At 38.0% G+C, this 17,418-nt stretch overlaps 1 protein-coding gene across 2 annotated transcripts in view; it reads left to right on the forward strand.

The window, feature by feature from the left end:
• The window catches only part of LOC107704276 (UPF0606 protein KIAA1549L-like), a 96,153-nt gene that overhangs the window by 64,667 nt on the left and 14,068 nt on the right, over positions 1-17,418 (forward strand). For both annotated transcript variants that reach the window (XM_016507159.1, XM_016507160.1), the window contains exons 15-17: positions 6,258-6,382; positions 6,921-7,150; positions 9,909-10,041. In XM_016507159.1, coding sequence (XP_016362645.1) covers positions 6,258-6,382; positions 6,921-7,150; positions 9,909-10,041 — 488 coding nt within the window. The remainder of the gene's footprint in view (positions 1-6,257; positions 6,383-6,920; positions 7,151-9,908; positions 10,042-17,418) is intronic.

Genomic DNA, 17,418 nt, shown 5'->3' on the forward strand with positions numbered 1-17,418 from the left:
AAATTCATTACTTCAGACTTATGTGCCCTCTAGAAGCTTGCGTTCTGCAAGTGAACGTCGCTTTATTGTGCCATCCTAACACTAGCTTTCTAATCTTTTTGTATTCTATCTGTTTTCATTTTATTTATTGCAAAAAAAAGGCCTCTAACACTAGCTTGCTCTATTCTTTTCTATTCTATCTGTTTTCTTTTTATTATATGATTTAAAAAAACCTTTCTACGTGTACTGCATTAAGCTAACTGAGACTTGTAACCATGCTGCTTTTTGGTGGAAAAAAACGTCAGTCTTTGTGTGATACTGATTAACTATATGAAATTATATACATATATACATTTCTGCCCCCATATCTTGAATTTTGTGATCATTCTAAATGCATTTTAATAAACTGAATCATGCAGTGAAAGAATGCGCACTGGTCTAACCTACTAGACTTCCTATTGCCTTAGCAACACTTTAGCTAATTTACATGGTCGCTCTCTTGAGTCATGGATGTTAGCAAAACAATTTAACTATAATTGCCTTTTGTTTTTTTGGATAATTAGCTGTAAATTCGAGGCACAGGTAGCTTAGTCTTTTGTTCATCACCAATCACCTCCACAGCAAGACAAACACAACTGGAAAGGGAGGGAGGACTACACTTCTGCGCTCTCTGCCTGTCTGTGATGTGCATGTGCCGATCAATGTGTGCTACACTGCTGTGCTACGCAGAGGGGAGAAAGGCATCGGAACTCGACAGAGTCTCAATATTTCCCGACCCGACCTGATATTTAGATTTTTTTATTTGTTTGACAGGGAAAGCTGTGAGCAAACAGAAACACACGTGCACATATACATATATTAATTTATTTAAAAAAACACTCCCCAGAAAAAAGGGCACTTTCTCTCAAGGAAGAAAAAGGGCAAGTGCTCAAGCCCCCTTTGATATCTATGTGTGCATGTGCCTGGTAAGGATGATGTTGAAGCAATAATCTTCCATTGCTTTTGGTTGGTATGATAAAACTTGTTGGATTTGTACTGGTCAGAGGAAATATGCAACTAAGATTGTTCAATAATGGGTTACTGCTCACGTTTTGATAATCATCACTTTGTCTCCTCTCAGGCGACAACTCCTCTCAACTCTTCACAGTGTTATTAGCTGATTTTGGATAGCAGACAAGAATTGTTAACTGGTTAACAATGTCTGTGGGGTATCAGACAAAACTTTGCTGACAGTTTTAGGTACCTAACGGATGTCTTCTAATAGGATCTGGAGAGACTGAAAGATGAATCCAATATTCCTGCCATCTGATCTAACATTTTTAGCATTGTCGGCAGGATGTCAGCACAATAACATTTCTACATAAATGTGTTTGGATCAATAGCTGATACAAGGAAACGGATTTAGGCGGCGGAGCCCACATTGCACCTCTTGTTGTCTTACCCTATTTGCTGCCAGTTTCTGCCCACATCAAGTTCAAGGCACTGAGGCTTGAAGATAGAACAGGACTGGGCGTTCACTCTGGAAGTCTGTGATCTGTGAGTGAACAATGTCTTGTGGTGTCTCCACGAAGAGGCACATTTTTTGTAGAAACTCTCACCTTCACTGGGCTCTGGCATAGTAAGGGACAATTCACAGTATGTGTTCTGTTGAAAACCTGAGATGCAGAACCTGAGATAAAAAAAACCCCGCAAGGACTAGAGACGCATTTTAAAATCCTGAGCAACTTTTACCTTGTGCTGTTTTCAGAAATCCATGTTATATGAAAAACGTTGCAAAAGACACTAGAAATGAGCACAATGTTCAAAAACATCCATCTTGTGCATGTTTACATAAAAAAAAAACAATGGAAAAGCAGTATTCTATGTAAATGGCCTCAACACTCTTTTCTAACTGTAAAGTTGCTTTGCAACGATTTGCTCTGCGCTCTCTGCCTGTCTGTGATGTGCATGTGCCGATCAATGTGCACTACACTGCTGTGCTACGCGGAGACGCGGAGGGGAGAAAGGTATCGGAACTCGACAGAGTCTCAACATTTCCCGACCCAACCTGATATTTTGATTTTTTATTAGTTTGACGGGGAAAGCTGTGCGCAAACAGAAACACACACACGAGCACATACTGTATATACATATATTAATTTATAAAAAATAAAAAAACACTCCCCAGAAAAAAGGGCACTTTCTCTTGAGGAAGAAAAAGGGCTTTTGCTCAATCCCCCTTTGATGTCTATGTGTGCACGTGCCTGTGTGCTATACTGCTGTGCTGCATGCCTGCGCGGAGGGGAGAAAGGCATTGGAACTCGACAGAGTCTCAACATTTCCTGACCTGACCCAACCTGATATTTTGATTTTGCTTTTATTTGTTTGACAGGGAAAGCTGTGCGCAAACAGAAACACGCACACACATATATACATATATTCATTTATAATAAAAAAAACTCCCCAGAAAAAAGGGCTCTTTCTCTTGAGGAAGAAATAGGGCAGGTGCTCAAGCCCCCTTTGATGTCTATATGTGCACGTGCCTGGTGCTAACTCTCCAAAAATATCATTGTCCATTGTAGAGCAATGTATGTCACAATACTTTGCACCAAGCTCTTTGGAAAGAATAAATCCTTGATGGTGGGCAAAGTGAGCAAATGTTAATTTAAAAATATACTTCAGTGTTTCTTCTGCCATGGGCATTTTGGTCCTGGGCTCTTAAACTTTATTTTACACATATATTTGCTATATTGCAAAACGTTTAGCACTTTAAAGCAATTAAATAGTACATATTTTGTATTAAATCTATAAAAAAACAATATATATTAAATGTAACATATTTAGTAGGAAGGTAGGCTATGCTATCATTCTAAAAGGGGCAGCAGGTGCCTTTGCCTCCTGAGTTCAACATCGCCCAACAATTTTCAAATGTAAATCTCTGGTGAAAAATGGAAATGCAGTGTGCCCTAATTTAGATTAATAGGGGCAAAAATCAATCTGCCCCACTTGTTTTTACATTATCTTACATAAACCTTATGGAACAATCCATCCACATCAACAACGTGTGTATATCAGTCTGCATTAATTCAGCAACTAATAAGTCAGATTGTGAACACATCTGTTCATCTTTAACAGGTGCAGGGGGATGTGTAGAGGAGTGTACCAAATAAGTTAGAGTATACATCTTTTAGTTTAAACGTGCTCATTTGAATAGCCTGTAAGTGCTGTTGTGTTTGTTCTGAGAATCGACATGGCTTTCTTTTCCTCTCCTGATTTCCTCCAGAACTCGCAGCATTCTAAATCAACATTCAAACACAGTAAATGCAACATTAAATTCATGTTAATTTTAAGGTAACATGCATGTGTTCTTGGAGCCTGTCAATCAACATTAGAGCACCACCCTCAGGCTAAATGATGCAAGCACACTAAACATTCCCTTACCAAAAAGTAGTATACTTCAAGTTTATTTTATTAACAAACACTTGAATGTGGTAAGTTTAATAAAAAATAAAGAAATAAACAACATTTTGAACAAAAAGCTGAAAAAAAAGACTATGAATTGGATTCAGAATGATAATCAAAACGTAGAGAGAGTCGATCAACACCCCAAAGCTTGACAGTCATTAGTACCGCTTCATTGGTCGACATTTTATTCCATTACGTTACACAGTTTTGATGCTGTTTTATGTCTGATGATCGTGTTAGATTACATGTGGAAGCATCTGTTGTTTCGGTTTCTTCTTCACTTGTGTTTTTTGGAAATTCTGTACAGAAGATGTGTACTTGCGCCCCCTACCGTTTAACAATGAAAACACGGATTTTAGGAGCACAAGTATACAGTAGCTCAAATATATTTAGACTTTTTCTAAGTATAAGTCAAGTATACTTAAATGTCATTTTAAGTATATTTCTGAGAAGAACATAAAGCCCCTTTCTGAGATGTACAGAAAAAGTACACTAAAAGTATACTTTCCTATTTTTAGTTTAAAAGAAGTATACTAATAGCACACTTGAATAAACTTCTTTTTCGTAAGGGTTGCCAAAAGTGCATCTACATGTGTTCAGCTTACGAGTGGTTAATCATAAATATGTATTAATTATATAACTTAAGAGGACTTTATATGAAGTGTCTTAAACTACTATGTACTGAGATTTAAATTAATCATTTGATACGGTGAACTTATTGTGAACGTACATGTTTTTACATTGTATATACTGTATATTCTAAAATACCTGCATGTAATTACATCTGCAGTTAGTTTCTGTGATTACATCTATAATTACACCTATGACCCTACATTTACCCCTTAACCCACCAAACCTGTCTCTGACTTTAACTGTACCCCACCTCAGTAACTATTTGCAATACAACATGAACAAAATAAGTACATTGTACCAAACAAATTGTATTTTTTTACATAAGTATATAGTAGTTAAAGATACCTAATTTAAAGTGTGACTGCTATGACCCAGAATCAGCTCTACCTACATTTATAGTCACTAGATGCTACTGATTATATGCATCCTAAATACGTACAATTAAATACAATTTTCTAAATTATTGCATAATTTACGAATTTAACAAAACACACATAAGTGATATTTACCTTTATACATCACATATTTTATTCCAGTGCTCTTTAATGACACTGTTAATTTCATGTCAAATTACGACCAGAAGTATAATGAACAAAACTGCTAAAGTAACATTGTCAACAACATATTGGCTGGCATTTTCTGTGTATTTCTTTACGGAGTCAGTTATGTTACCAGTTGTTCCTTTCTCACTCTGAGGGACAGAATAAAATGTATTCACTAATGTAGTGAAACCTATCGAATAACGTCTTATGAGCTGGACCTTAATGGAAGCATATAAAAAGTCCTCACTAGCTTCTAAAGTAAGTGTGTGTTTGGGTGCAGTGTGAGGTTGTATGGTGTCTCCCTGCATTGAAAATTAGTTTTTAACTAAGGCCCTTTTTACCAGATGACCATCCTCAGAAGGAAAATAGTGATCGAGTTCATGAATGTTAATGAAACCTTCTCATCTGACATGATCTGCTCTGTCACTGTGACTACCAGCATCACAGAGGAGCAACAGGGTCACACGCACATTTTTTGCAGACACATGCATCCCAAAAGGCATGCTGACAGACAGAGATAAAGGCACACCCATTGAAACCTACATGTATTATTTTATAACCTTTTGCTTTGCAGAGGTCATACTGGTCTGGATAACACAGACTTGCCAATATACAACCCTCAACACTACACATACATGTACTGTAATAAGCACAACCCTCACAATAACAACATAAGATGCCAATATGTTCAGGTCCTGTTTGCATATGCTGCATCTGACTTTTGTCAGATGGAACTTGAGTCTGTGGAGAGATGATGTGTGCCAGAACAGATTGTTCAATTGTTCAAATTTGTCTCAAAAAGTATCTAAATAATAATAATAATAACAAAACAAAAAAATGTCATCATTTACTCAACCTCAAGTAATTCCAAACCTCTATGCATTTTTTTTTTCTTACATGGAATACAAAAAAAGAACGTTGGGGCCCAACCAGCATTGGATCTCATTGGCCTTTATTTAAAAAAAAAAAAAGATTGAGATTGGTAGAGAAGGTATAGATTACCAACACATTTCAGTTTGAAAACCTTTCATTTTCCAAGTTTAAAACAATTGTTTTCTCAAAAATTTAAATTATGTCACTTATATGGACTACATTTATGGTGCTTTTTGGTGTTTTTCGGAGCTTGATAGATGTGGCCACTGTGAACTGTTGTGATATGTAAAAAGCCTCATTAAGATCCATTCAGTTCTCCTTTATATATTCCACAGAAGAAATAACAGCAGTGAGTAATGTTAGAATTTACATTTTTGGGTGGTGAACTATTACTTTAAAAGAAATGGGCAGTAAGAAACTTGTTACATTCTGTCACATAGAGTCTAATTCTTTATGGTTAGGAAAAAATGTACAGTTTTGCTTATCCTATAATTTTTCCATTTCCATATTTAGATATATTCTCTCAGAAGTGGACAGACCTAATCTGTCTTGATAAACGGACAGAGTTAATTAAAATCAAAAGATATGCTGAAATCTTAGGATCAGACTTTTTCCACATTAAATAGGAAATGAGAGCTAAGAAAATTAATCTTCTACAGAAGTGATAATGTTGGCCAGTATTGCTGTCACATAATAAGGAAGTGGATTTGTCTATATTCTGCATGAATAATCAGATTAAGTTTCTTGTTGCTGACATTAAAGTGTATGTGTTTTTGTTTTTGGCAGATCATTATGATAGTTCCTCAGGATCACTTCAGCTTATTTCTATAAAACCAATCGCAGCTCCACCCACCTACTCGCGCCCTGCATCCTCCGACCGCAGCCAGGACTCTGCTGTATTCAATGGAGAAGTAAGACTTGATTTTATTAGAGACAGCTTCAGATGGCAACCACTGACCAAAGTCCTTTTACTGACCTTCTGATGCATTTTACATCACATTATTCATTTCATATTCATCACATTTACATTTACATTATAAAAAAGGGCACTGATGACTGCAAAATTGCCACTTCAATGATGATTGGCTGACTGTTATGCAACTTCTGAAAAATCAGGGTGCACAGGTTTTATACAGTTTTATACAGCAAGGAAACAAAGTTATGTCTACAGGCTACCAGGCTGCTTGGATGCTTTTGCAAGGAGATAGACAGACAGACAGACATATATATATATATATATATATACACTGTATATAAGCATATTTCAATGGGTACTCTTGCTTAATTTAGTCAAATTTGGGCTTCAAAGAGACCTGGCACAGATTTATTTTAGAATATCACTTTACCTATGGGAAATCAATTTGAGCCACATTTTTAATGCATGCAATTTTTTTTTTTTTAGTGAATGATTGGCCAATCCCCATTCTCTTTCTCTCTATGTGTATACAGGTGAATTTGGCTCTGAAACAGAAGTCAGACATTGAGCACTACAGGAATAAGCTTAGACTGAAGGCCAAAAGGAAGGGATATTATGACTTCCCTTCTGCTGAGGGGAAAGGTAGCACTAAAGACCTAAGTCAGCGACACAAGTACAGCCACGACAGGCCTCCACACCCACAGAACAGTGCTCAGGAACTGGAGGACGACAGGGGATCCACGTATGTAAAGTATCACAGGAGGTAAGGGATTTAGCTTGAATGGAAATGTGTGTTTAACAAGATATGGTTGTTTTTATGCATGCTTTAATGCTTATTGTGACACTGTCTCTCAGATTTATTGATCTGCACAAATTATACCTGATGATGAAGGTCATAGTGTCATTTGTTAATCTATTAATCTACTATGGTCCCAAACGTGTTTGGATACTTAAGACATACTTAAAATGACTGAATATCTTTACATTAGATAAAAAAAAATATCAGATCATTAATTAATTAATAATACAATTAAAAAAAGGATGTTTGTAATGTGTTTCATGCTTCAGAAATGTGATGTAACTGAACATCAATGCACTCTGGTGTTTGTGGAGCATTGTGGGATTTTTCAGGGAGCGAACCTTTCAATGCACCGGAAGAATTTTGTGATTGAGACAGCCCTTAAAATGGCCAACTTGACAGCAGTTAGTTAAAGTATCCCAATTCCGTGGGAAAACCGCCGACTTGGCAACACTCCTCTTCTCAGCCTAAGCAAAAGCTCTACTCTTGATCACAGTGGTAACCGAGGTTAACTGAAATAGCTCACAAATATAATTGAACATTAAACACTATCAAGTCTCCCCCTTTTCTCATCTTGTTCAAAAACACACCAAAAATAATACTAATGTATAATGTGTTCTGCTATTCTATTATAAGGCAGTCTTAAAGTTTAAATTATCATCTGAAATTTGAAATGGCTTTAACAATTTATATTGCCTCAGCTAAATAATATACAGTAGTTGTACTATGTGGGTGGCTTTCTCTAAAACAGGGACATTTGGCAAATGACGAGTATAATCAATATGCAGTGAGCTTTGTCGACTAGCTGTTAGCAATCATGAACCTTGATGATGAAAACACTGTGTGCTCAGAAATGTCTGTTGTTCTTTCCCCAGGAGTTCAGAAGTAGACACAAAAGCTGCTGTCACAGACATGACTGAATCAGATATCCAGTACATCCTTTGCCCGGTCTCATTAGCTGACCGAAATGCCCTTGCTTTTGAGTTTTGTCTCAGTTTAAATATTTAATTTCCTTTTTAGATCCATTGGCACTCTGTCAAATCTTGTGTGATTTTCTGCTCATTGTTTAAAGAAGGAGAGCGTATCTTGCTGCGGCTTTCATCTTTCCATTTGATTAAGCCTCAGTTACTGGAGACTACTGGCATGGCTTAAAATCTAACCCCAATGATTCATTCAGATGCCTTGGAGAAGAAATTCTCTTGGTTTTAATATGAAGGCCTTTGGGAAAGTTGTTTCACTTAAAGCCTATAAGAAAAGCAAAGTGTCCCACAGTGGTATCTTTAGCTTTCATTTTCATTTGCTGACACTTCTCCACAGTGCAAAAAATAAATAAATAAATAATAAAACAATAAAATTCTAATTAGTATTTGTGTAATATTGACTGATATTTACATAATGGCTTTAACAAGTACAATGGCACAAGTACAATCATTATCACTTCATTAATATGTGACAGATATATCACAAAAAACTAATATATTGTTTATTAATGTAGTATTTTAACAATGTTGTACAGTAGTTTGGTTAAATGTGAGGTGCCAGAAACTTGTGCCAAAATTTCTATTCTATTCTATTCTATTTTCACTCAAAATTATCTATCAATTTCTTTTAAAAAGTCAACCCCTCTGAAAGAACACTGATGATTTAAATCAGTCTTACTGAGCATTTTGAAAGGTCCTTTAAGGTGCTTTATGTATTTTTAAAACTGCTGACGACATTTATTGAAACTTTGACATCTCCAGTGACCCCTTATAGTTAAGCGTGTTATTTTTGGTGTGTTTTCTGTGTGAAAGTGCTAACCTCTGCTTTACTGTGATCTGCTGTCTAACTGGCTCATAGCTTTGACGCAGGACTCAGAATGATGAAATCTGATGAAGTTGCCCACACAGCGGCTCAATCTTTGTGCTTATTAAAGTATTTCTTATCAACTCCCAGATGACTTTTCTCAGAGCAGAGATTTTCTGTTTAGTGTGAAGATCTTAAAAATGTATCTGTTGTAATGTTTGAATTTTTTTTTTGTTAGAAAAATGTCATATTTTATGTAATTGTAAATCCATCACACTACAGCTGCATTATCTGGCCAAAAATGGCATGCGATTGCTGTTGCGATGACAGGTTTAACTGCGATATGATAAAACATTTAAGCAAAAATAGATTAAGACACCAACTCTTGGGCAGTATTCTGAGGACCCCTGCCATATCTTGACACCAGTGCATCATGGAGACATGGCGTTTTGTCAGTTTGTTTTATTAAACAATAAATAGTTATTTATATATTCTCTAAACAATGTATAGTTCTGTCATAATGTCTTCACCTTCATATGTTTTTTTTTTTATTTTTTTTATCAGAAATAAACCTATATACTTAACACATGTTCATGGTCTTACTGTGAATGGATTATCATTTCTTTTATTCAAAATAAAAAAAAATGTCTTCATAATCTAAAATGTAATCAAAATGTAACTTACTCTTTCTCTGAAACAGCGTTCCTTTTCTGATGACTGCATATGCAGCATGGAGGAATATACTCATTCTAGAGTGCAGCACAATAAATTACTTATATTGCCATAATCTATTTCAGTGAACATGGCAGACTCATACATAGACACATACATACATAGTCCCGTTTACATGTTCAGATGTTACTGATGTTACTGTTCTAAACTCTGTATCTCTCTCTCTCTTTCTGTGTGTGTGTGTGTGTGTGTGTGATGGTTTCAGACCCTCTCAGGTGAGTCACCCCACACATCGTAGCAGACAGTCTCTAAACAGTCCCAGTCCTGGAGGAACAGAGATGGATCTTCTGGTCATGAGAGAGAGACCCAGAAAGGGGATCCGTAACAGTGGCTATGATGTGAGTGTTCTTCATGAAAAGCTGTATAAAACATTAGCAAAAATGGAAAGGATTCAAAACACACAGCTGGCAGAGCATGGTGCCAGCAACAGCAAGGTTGTGACTTTGGATAAAAGCATCTGGCAAATGCAAAGATATATAACATTTGACAGTTACAAATGATTTTGTAAGGCATTGCTTGATTGTTATTGGGTGGAGTTGTGGTTGGGTTGAGCTACGCTTGGTTAGTTGCTGCTGATAGTCTATTCAGGATTTGTTGTTCTGCCATGTTTCTTTTCTTTTTTTTTTTTTAAGAACAAGTGCTGGTTGTTTGAAAGAATAATCATAAGTTCATCACTATGGAAACAGAAGCACAATGGTTTGGTTTGCAGATGGGAATAAAGAATGGATTCAATTTTGACCACTTCTTATTTCTTTACTGTAAATAAATAAATAGACAGATAAAGCTTCTAAGCATGAAGCTTACATGTGACATTATCAACACAGAGTCAGTGGCATGCAGTTGTATCCCAGATCTTATTAAGTGAAATTCACTGTATTATGCTGGCTATGTGCACCTCTCAGCTATTGTAAACATACTTACATGTTTTATTTGAAATAGCTTACCTATTTTCAGCATAAAACACAATTATTTTCAGAAAAAGTGGAAAACTGTCCTCTTTATGTATGCAGTATTAAAAAAGGCACAACATTTTTGTCTCTGTCAATTTTGCATAAGTTATACTCTAGTGGATTCAACTCTTTTCATCTGTGTCCCTGTACGTAATGTGGATTCTAGCTCTGAATGAGACAGCTTTAGTTCTATTGATTACAGTTGGAATTAGTTGCTGTTGGCTAAATTACTGCAGATCCTCGTACTGATGCTTTTAAAAGGATTGTTTTATGTGGTGCGCTTCACCACATCTCTTGTACAAGTACTGCACATCTCACATTTGATGCACAGGAAGGAAGAAAGAAACAGACTGTGTCTGAAACCTGTATAAAGGCACCTTTTAAGAAACCATCCTGAGGATTTTAGATCAGCTTCAGCATCTAATGATTGTAATGTCTTGATTACTTAATTTTAGGGAATTAATTATTATTAATTCATTCAGGTTGTGAAAGGACTCGAAACTGAAAATTCGAAGTCCACCTGATTAGAACTGATTTCAAATTTTAATGGTTTACACCTTATCAACGGTCGTCCAGTTTGCTGAAATCTGAGAAGTTCCTCATGGCTACTGGAGGGGATTCCATTGCTGATTGGCTGTTGATCTGGCGCCGGAATGACGTTAGGATGACCTCCTTTTGGGGAAGCCCTCGTTGGATTGGTTGCTTTCTTGATGACATAGAGGCTTGAGCAGTTCTGCTGAAAAGTCTCTGTTTGCAAGGCTTTAAGTTCTTTGAAGATCGCGAAGGGTCAACTGAAGTGTTTGAGTTCTGGAGTCTCGCTTGTGCGATGTTACGGCATGGGAGCGCTTTGTCGCGCTCACCCTTTTGAAGTGGAACACGCACTTATACAAATTACACTCTGAGGCCTTTTTAGAAGACAGGAGAACAAGGAACACGCTTGCTTCTCTGTCCATGCGCTTTAGAGCGACTTCTTTTGTCTCGGTGGACAAAATTAAATGTTTTACTGCAGTTAAATTCTAAACAACAAACTCGAGTTTCACTTCATTCAACACGCTCTGCCATGCTATAATAAAATAGTAACACAACAAACTCAGTTTCTTTGTCTTTTAATATATTTTTCCGGATAAAAATAGACAGGATTTATAATACTATCTTGGTGTCATTAATTTTTGAGTCGAATCTGCCAGCTTTCTTTTCTCCACCATATGTAATGTCTTGATTACTTAATTTTAGGGAATTAATTATTATTAATTCATTCAGGTTTTGAAAGGACTCGGATCTGAAAATTCGAGGTCCACCTGATTAGAACTGATTTCAAATTTTAATGGTTTACACCTTATCAACGGTCGTCCAGCAAGCCGTTAATGTTCATGTATCTTAACCATCTGATTATGGGTATGTGAATAAAATAAGCTTTCATTCAAGCTCAAACAACAGGTATTTTGCATACACAGTAATCGTAATAACTAAAAAGAAAAGTTATAAGGTGGTGATTAAGATATCATGGTTTCAATAAACACATCAAATATATATATACGGCATAACACATACAGTGGATACATTTTCACTACTTATGAGTTTAAACGATTGTCTGTTAAAATCGTCATGCAAGGTTCTGTTTCTTTTGTTGTCAGAGAAGTTTTGTAAGGGTTTCAGACAGGGCAGGAAGCAGATTGTCAAACATGTGATAGTCATGCATAGATCCCGTGCTTACAGGCCTGAGGGCGTGATTAAATTTCTGTTCTTTTCCTGTTTGAATATAATAGTTACATTCATTGGTGGTCACAAGACATCGTGGTTTCTATATGTTGTGAACGAACCTTTCCAGTCCTCATGGCATATCAGTGTCTGTTATGGATAGAAATCCCTACATGATCCAGCTTATGGAATTCCAGTAGCAGATTTCCAAAGAGGCCAAAATTCCCCTAGGCCACTGATCTATATAATGATTGGATTGCTCATTATCTGCAATGTGGTCTTTTCGGGCAGGATAAGCGATATATTGAAATCGTTAAGATGCGTCAGCTGCACACTTGCTGGCACAGGTAACTGATCCAACACAAAATACATTTCTTTATGTACGTAATTATGCACGAAATAATAAACATGAACATATAACTGGTATTAGTTTCAGAAATGTATTCAAATTTACAATAAATATTACAATACAAGCCTCTGTTACTATATTGCTCTATATTGTATTGAAATTCAAAGCTTACCATGCGTCATCTTAGAAATAAAGCTTCATGTCTTTAAGTCCATACCGTATGTTGTCAGTGTTATTTATTTGAATGATGTTATAAAGCATGTATTTTTTTTCCTGATTGAGCAACATCTATTTCAGACTCTACAAGATTGCGCAAATGGTTTTTTACTAACATTACAATTTCAATAGGAGTAAAATGTTATGCATGTTCAATTAATTATTAATTTAACCAATGTTTAAATCATTAACTGCTTCAAAATGCATGCTGTTAGCGAAATCATTGTTGAAACATTTACATTTATCATACCGTGTGAATAAAAACAATAAAACAACATAATTACATAAACAGTGAATAGGCTAACTGTAAAAGGTAAATTAACGTATATGCACATACAAAACATACATTTTTATTCATATTTCAGAATGAGCATTTGTAATATATATATGTTGAGGATCTCATCTGTCTGATGTTCATCATGTTCATCTGATGTTCACTACTGTAATGAATGTGATAAGTAACTTTTCAATATGGGGAAATTCCCGACATTAAACAAATAACTATTTTCAGGTTTGCGTTGTAAGAATGTACAGGGATACGTCAGATATAAAAACACTTACTCGTTAGGTGATGTTTTCTCATAATTTATAGTAGTCTCATAGTTTAAAATAATACAATTTCCTATTAATTCAATAAAATGTGTTGGAATACTCGGGAATACCAGTATAGCGGCACTGTGGCTTCTCTTTTATGACGTGATGAGCAATCCAGTTCTCTATTATAGATTAGTGCCTTAGATTTACAATGGCAGAATGCTCAAATAGGCCAAGACTCCTCTAACTCACACTAAATTTTGTCTAGCAGCATGCTAGTACCATGCTAATGCATGGCACGCAGTACACATCATTTCGTTACGTATGTATGTTCCCTATCTCTCCGGTTGTGTCGCTGACGTTTGTGGGGAACGCATCCAATTGTCAGCGCCGGGGCTCGAATTAGGGTCTCTGGCGCAAGAGTCTTAATTTCCACCACTGAGCCACAGGAGGCAGTTGAACCCAATAGTCAGATGCGTTCTTAAATTAACTCAGAAGAGTTTATTTAACAAAAAACAGCAGAAAGGGTACAAAAATCCTTTCCTTAATGAAAGCCACAAAACAGAAAAATCTTCAGTCCAAAAAGGATCCAAAAGGAGAACAATAACCTCTAAAACAAAAACGCAGGAAAAAGACAAAACAGCCAAATTAAAACACAGGGAAACAATCCAAAAAGCTTTCAAAGTATAGTTCTTTGAACTAGAGCAGACTTACGGCAGCAACTGGCTTAGGAACAACAATAACCAAGCAAAGATACAAAGGAAGTGACCAGCTTAAATACACAGCCCAGAACGTGTATTTAATAAGTATCGCTTTTTATTTGTGTTTATATATCAGTGTTATTTTTTTTAGGATTACTGATAAACTAATGTAGTTTGATTTGTATTAGTTATCTATTTAAGTTTTAGTTACAGTTGTAGTAATGTTGTCATTTCATTCGTTTTTTATTATGTCTATATAGGTTTTTTATTAAGTTTTAGTTTTATTTAATTTGAGTTATTTCAGTACTTCAACACACAATGGAAATGAAATAATATATATATATATATATATATATATATTGAATGGAGCATGTCTCTAAGAACGTCATTGATGAGAGCTTGAAATACTGCAGGAGCATTAGTGAGACCAAAGGGCATAACTAAATATTCATAGTGCCCAGTGGGCGTGTTGAAGGCGGTCTTCCATTCATCTCCTTGTCTGATGCGCACAAGATGGTAAGCATTGCGCAAGTCGAGCTTAGTGAAGATGGAGGCCTCTTGCAGGATTTCGAAGGCAGTAGCCATTAGTGGCAAGGGATAGCGGTTTCGAATAGTTATCTTATTAAGGCCCCTGTAATCAGTACACGGCCGAAGTCCGCCATCCTTCTTCCCAACGAAAAAGAATCCAGCTCCAGCAGGGGAAGTGGATGGTTGGATGATACCTGCCGCAAGGCCTTCGTTAATGTATCTGTCCATAGCAGTTCGTTCGGGGGGAGACAAAGAGAATATACGACCTCTGGGGGGACAGGTTCCTGGGAGTAGCTCAATGGCGCAGTCATAAGGGCAATGAGGAGGTAAGGAGGTGGCCCTCCTTTTACTGAACACTGCTTTGAGATGGTGGTACTGCACAGGGACTTGAGACAGATCTAGGGGTTCGTGGGATTCAAGAACAGGGTCAGGGGAGTTCTGGGCCAAGCGTAGTCTGACAGGTGGGTCCTCAACTGAGAACAGGGCCAGTGGACCGGTCAAAGTTTGGATTATGCTGGAGAAGCCAAGGGTGACCGAGTATAACAGGGAACTCGGGAGACTGTATGAGGTGAAAGCACATTATCTCCTGGTGCTGGTAAGTGACGAGACAAAGGAGAGAGGTGAGGTGGGTTATTTTCCCTGGAGCTAACGGTCTTCCATCCAAGGCTGTCACAGTTAGGGGGGCAGGAAGGGAATTAATAGGGATCTGGAGACTCTTGGCAAGGGAAATATCCATGAAATTCCCGGCAGCGCCAGAATCAATACAAAATGCCTGGAGTTGGTGTTTTTGGTCTCCCCAAGTGAGTGTGATGGGAAGGAACAACCCAGAGTTGGAAGGTGAAGCGGTGCGCGTAACTCCCGTTACAGTCCTTCCTTGCCTGTACGGGACTGGGCGTTTCCCGAAAGCTCAGGTCAGACAGAGCGAAAATCACCAATACAATCCACAATATAGACAACAGCGCTCTCTCATACGACGGTCTCGTTCTGATGGGGAAAGCCTAGTCCTACCCAATTGCATGGGTTCCGAAGAATCTTGGGCCACTGGTAGCATTTGAGCAAGAGCTGGACTGGCAGACAATGTGGAAACAGATGGGCGGTTCAGGCGTCTCTCCCTCAGGTGATTATCTAGCCGGATTGCTTGATCCATAAGAGTCTCGAGATCAAGAGCAGGTTCTCTGGTAGCCAGATCATCCTTGATTGCCTCGGACAGACCATTCAGGAAACACACCATGAGGGCCTCATTGTTCCAGCCGCTCCCTGCTGCAACTGTCCGAAACTGAATAGCATAGTCAGCCGCGCTGCCATTACCTTGACGGAGGGTGAGAAGTCTCTTAGAGGCTTGTCGGCCACTGAGGGGGTGGTCAAAGACTCACTTGAACTCCTTTTCAAATGCAGAATAACTTGAACAGAAGGGCGCCTGTGCCTTCCAGACCGCTGTTACCCAAGATAGAGCCTTGCCAGAAAGGAGGGTGATAACATATGCGATCTTGGCCCGATATGAGGGGAATGAAGATGGTTGTAATTCAAATGTGAGAGAGCATTGAGTCAGCAAACCATCACATGCACTAGGATCACCTGAAAAATAGGCGGGGTTCAGTCAGAGGAGAGAGCACTCGAGAATCCAGAAGGGATACAGAGGCAGCAGTAGGGGCAGTAGCTGAAGTAGAGGGCAGCCGGTCAAATATCTGACGGACAGAAGTCATGAGATCAGACAGCACCTGTGAGTGTTTAACCATCAAAGTCTCCTGCTGAGCTAGTGCCGACTCATGGAGAATTAGGCGTCTCTGGGTTCATAATGTGTCGTGGTTATTCTGTCAGCGCCGGGGCTCGAACTAGGGTTTCTGGCGCAAGAGTCTTAATTTCCACCACTGAGCCACAGGAGGCAGTTGAACCCAATAGTCAGATACAAAAATCCAAAGGGTACAAAAATCCTTTCCTTAATGAAAGCCACAAAACAGAAAAATCTTCAGTCCAAAAAGGATCCAAAAGGAGAATAATAATCTCTAAAACAAAAACTCATGAAAAAGACAAAACAGCAAAATTAAAACACAGGGAAACAATCTAAAAAGCTTTCAAAGTATAGTTCTTTGAACTAGAGCAGACTTACGGCAGCAACTGGCTTAGGAACAACAATAACCAAGCAAAGATACAAAGGAAGTGACCAGCTCAAATACACAGCCCAGAATGAGGCACATGTGAAAACAATAGCACTGATTACAAGAGGCACAGCATTGACATGAGAGTACCATAGGGACCTCTAGTGGCCAAAATGAGACATTACAAAGCAAAAACTCTGACACCAATAGTGCCATGCTATGAGCAGATGCAGAATGAAGCCTGCTCTGTGAGACCAGCCCCAGAGCACTTGTGTGGAGGACTCCTATAAGCATGAGCCAAGATGAGCCATTAGGCTGAGGACCACAAGATATAGCCTTTTTCCACTTACAAAAGAGAAAACGGGGCAGAATTAAGCTGACAAAATCCATGCCTGTAGGGCAGGGATGTCCAAGTTATAGAATCTGGTAAAGGTAGACAGTGACAACCAGCCAGCGGCTGCACAAATTTCACCAAAATAAATTCCGCTGGACCACGCCCAGGAGGAGGCCATCCCTCAGGTGGACTGGGTCCTCACACCTATTGGGCACTGCAAGCCAACTGAGGCATAAGCCTAGGCTATAGCATCAGCTGTCCAGTGAGATAGTCTTTGCTTCGTAACTGTCAGCTCTTTAGAGTGGCCTC

The sequence above is a fragment of the Sinocyclocheilus anshuiensis genome, unplaced genomic scaffold (genome assembly GCF_001515605.1).
Source record: "Sinocyclocheilus anshuiensis isolate Anshui unplaced genomic scaffold, SAMN03320099.WGS_v1.1 scaffold863, whole genome shotgun sequence".
Lineage (NCBI taxonomy): Eukaryota > Metazoa > Chordata > Actinopteri > Cypriniformes > Cyprinidae > Sinocyclocheilus > Sinocyclocheilus anshuiensis.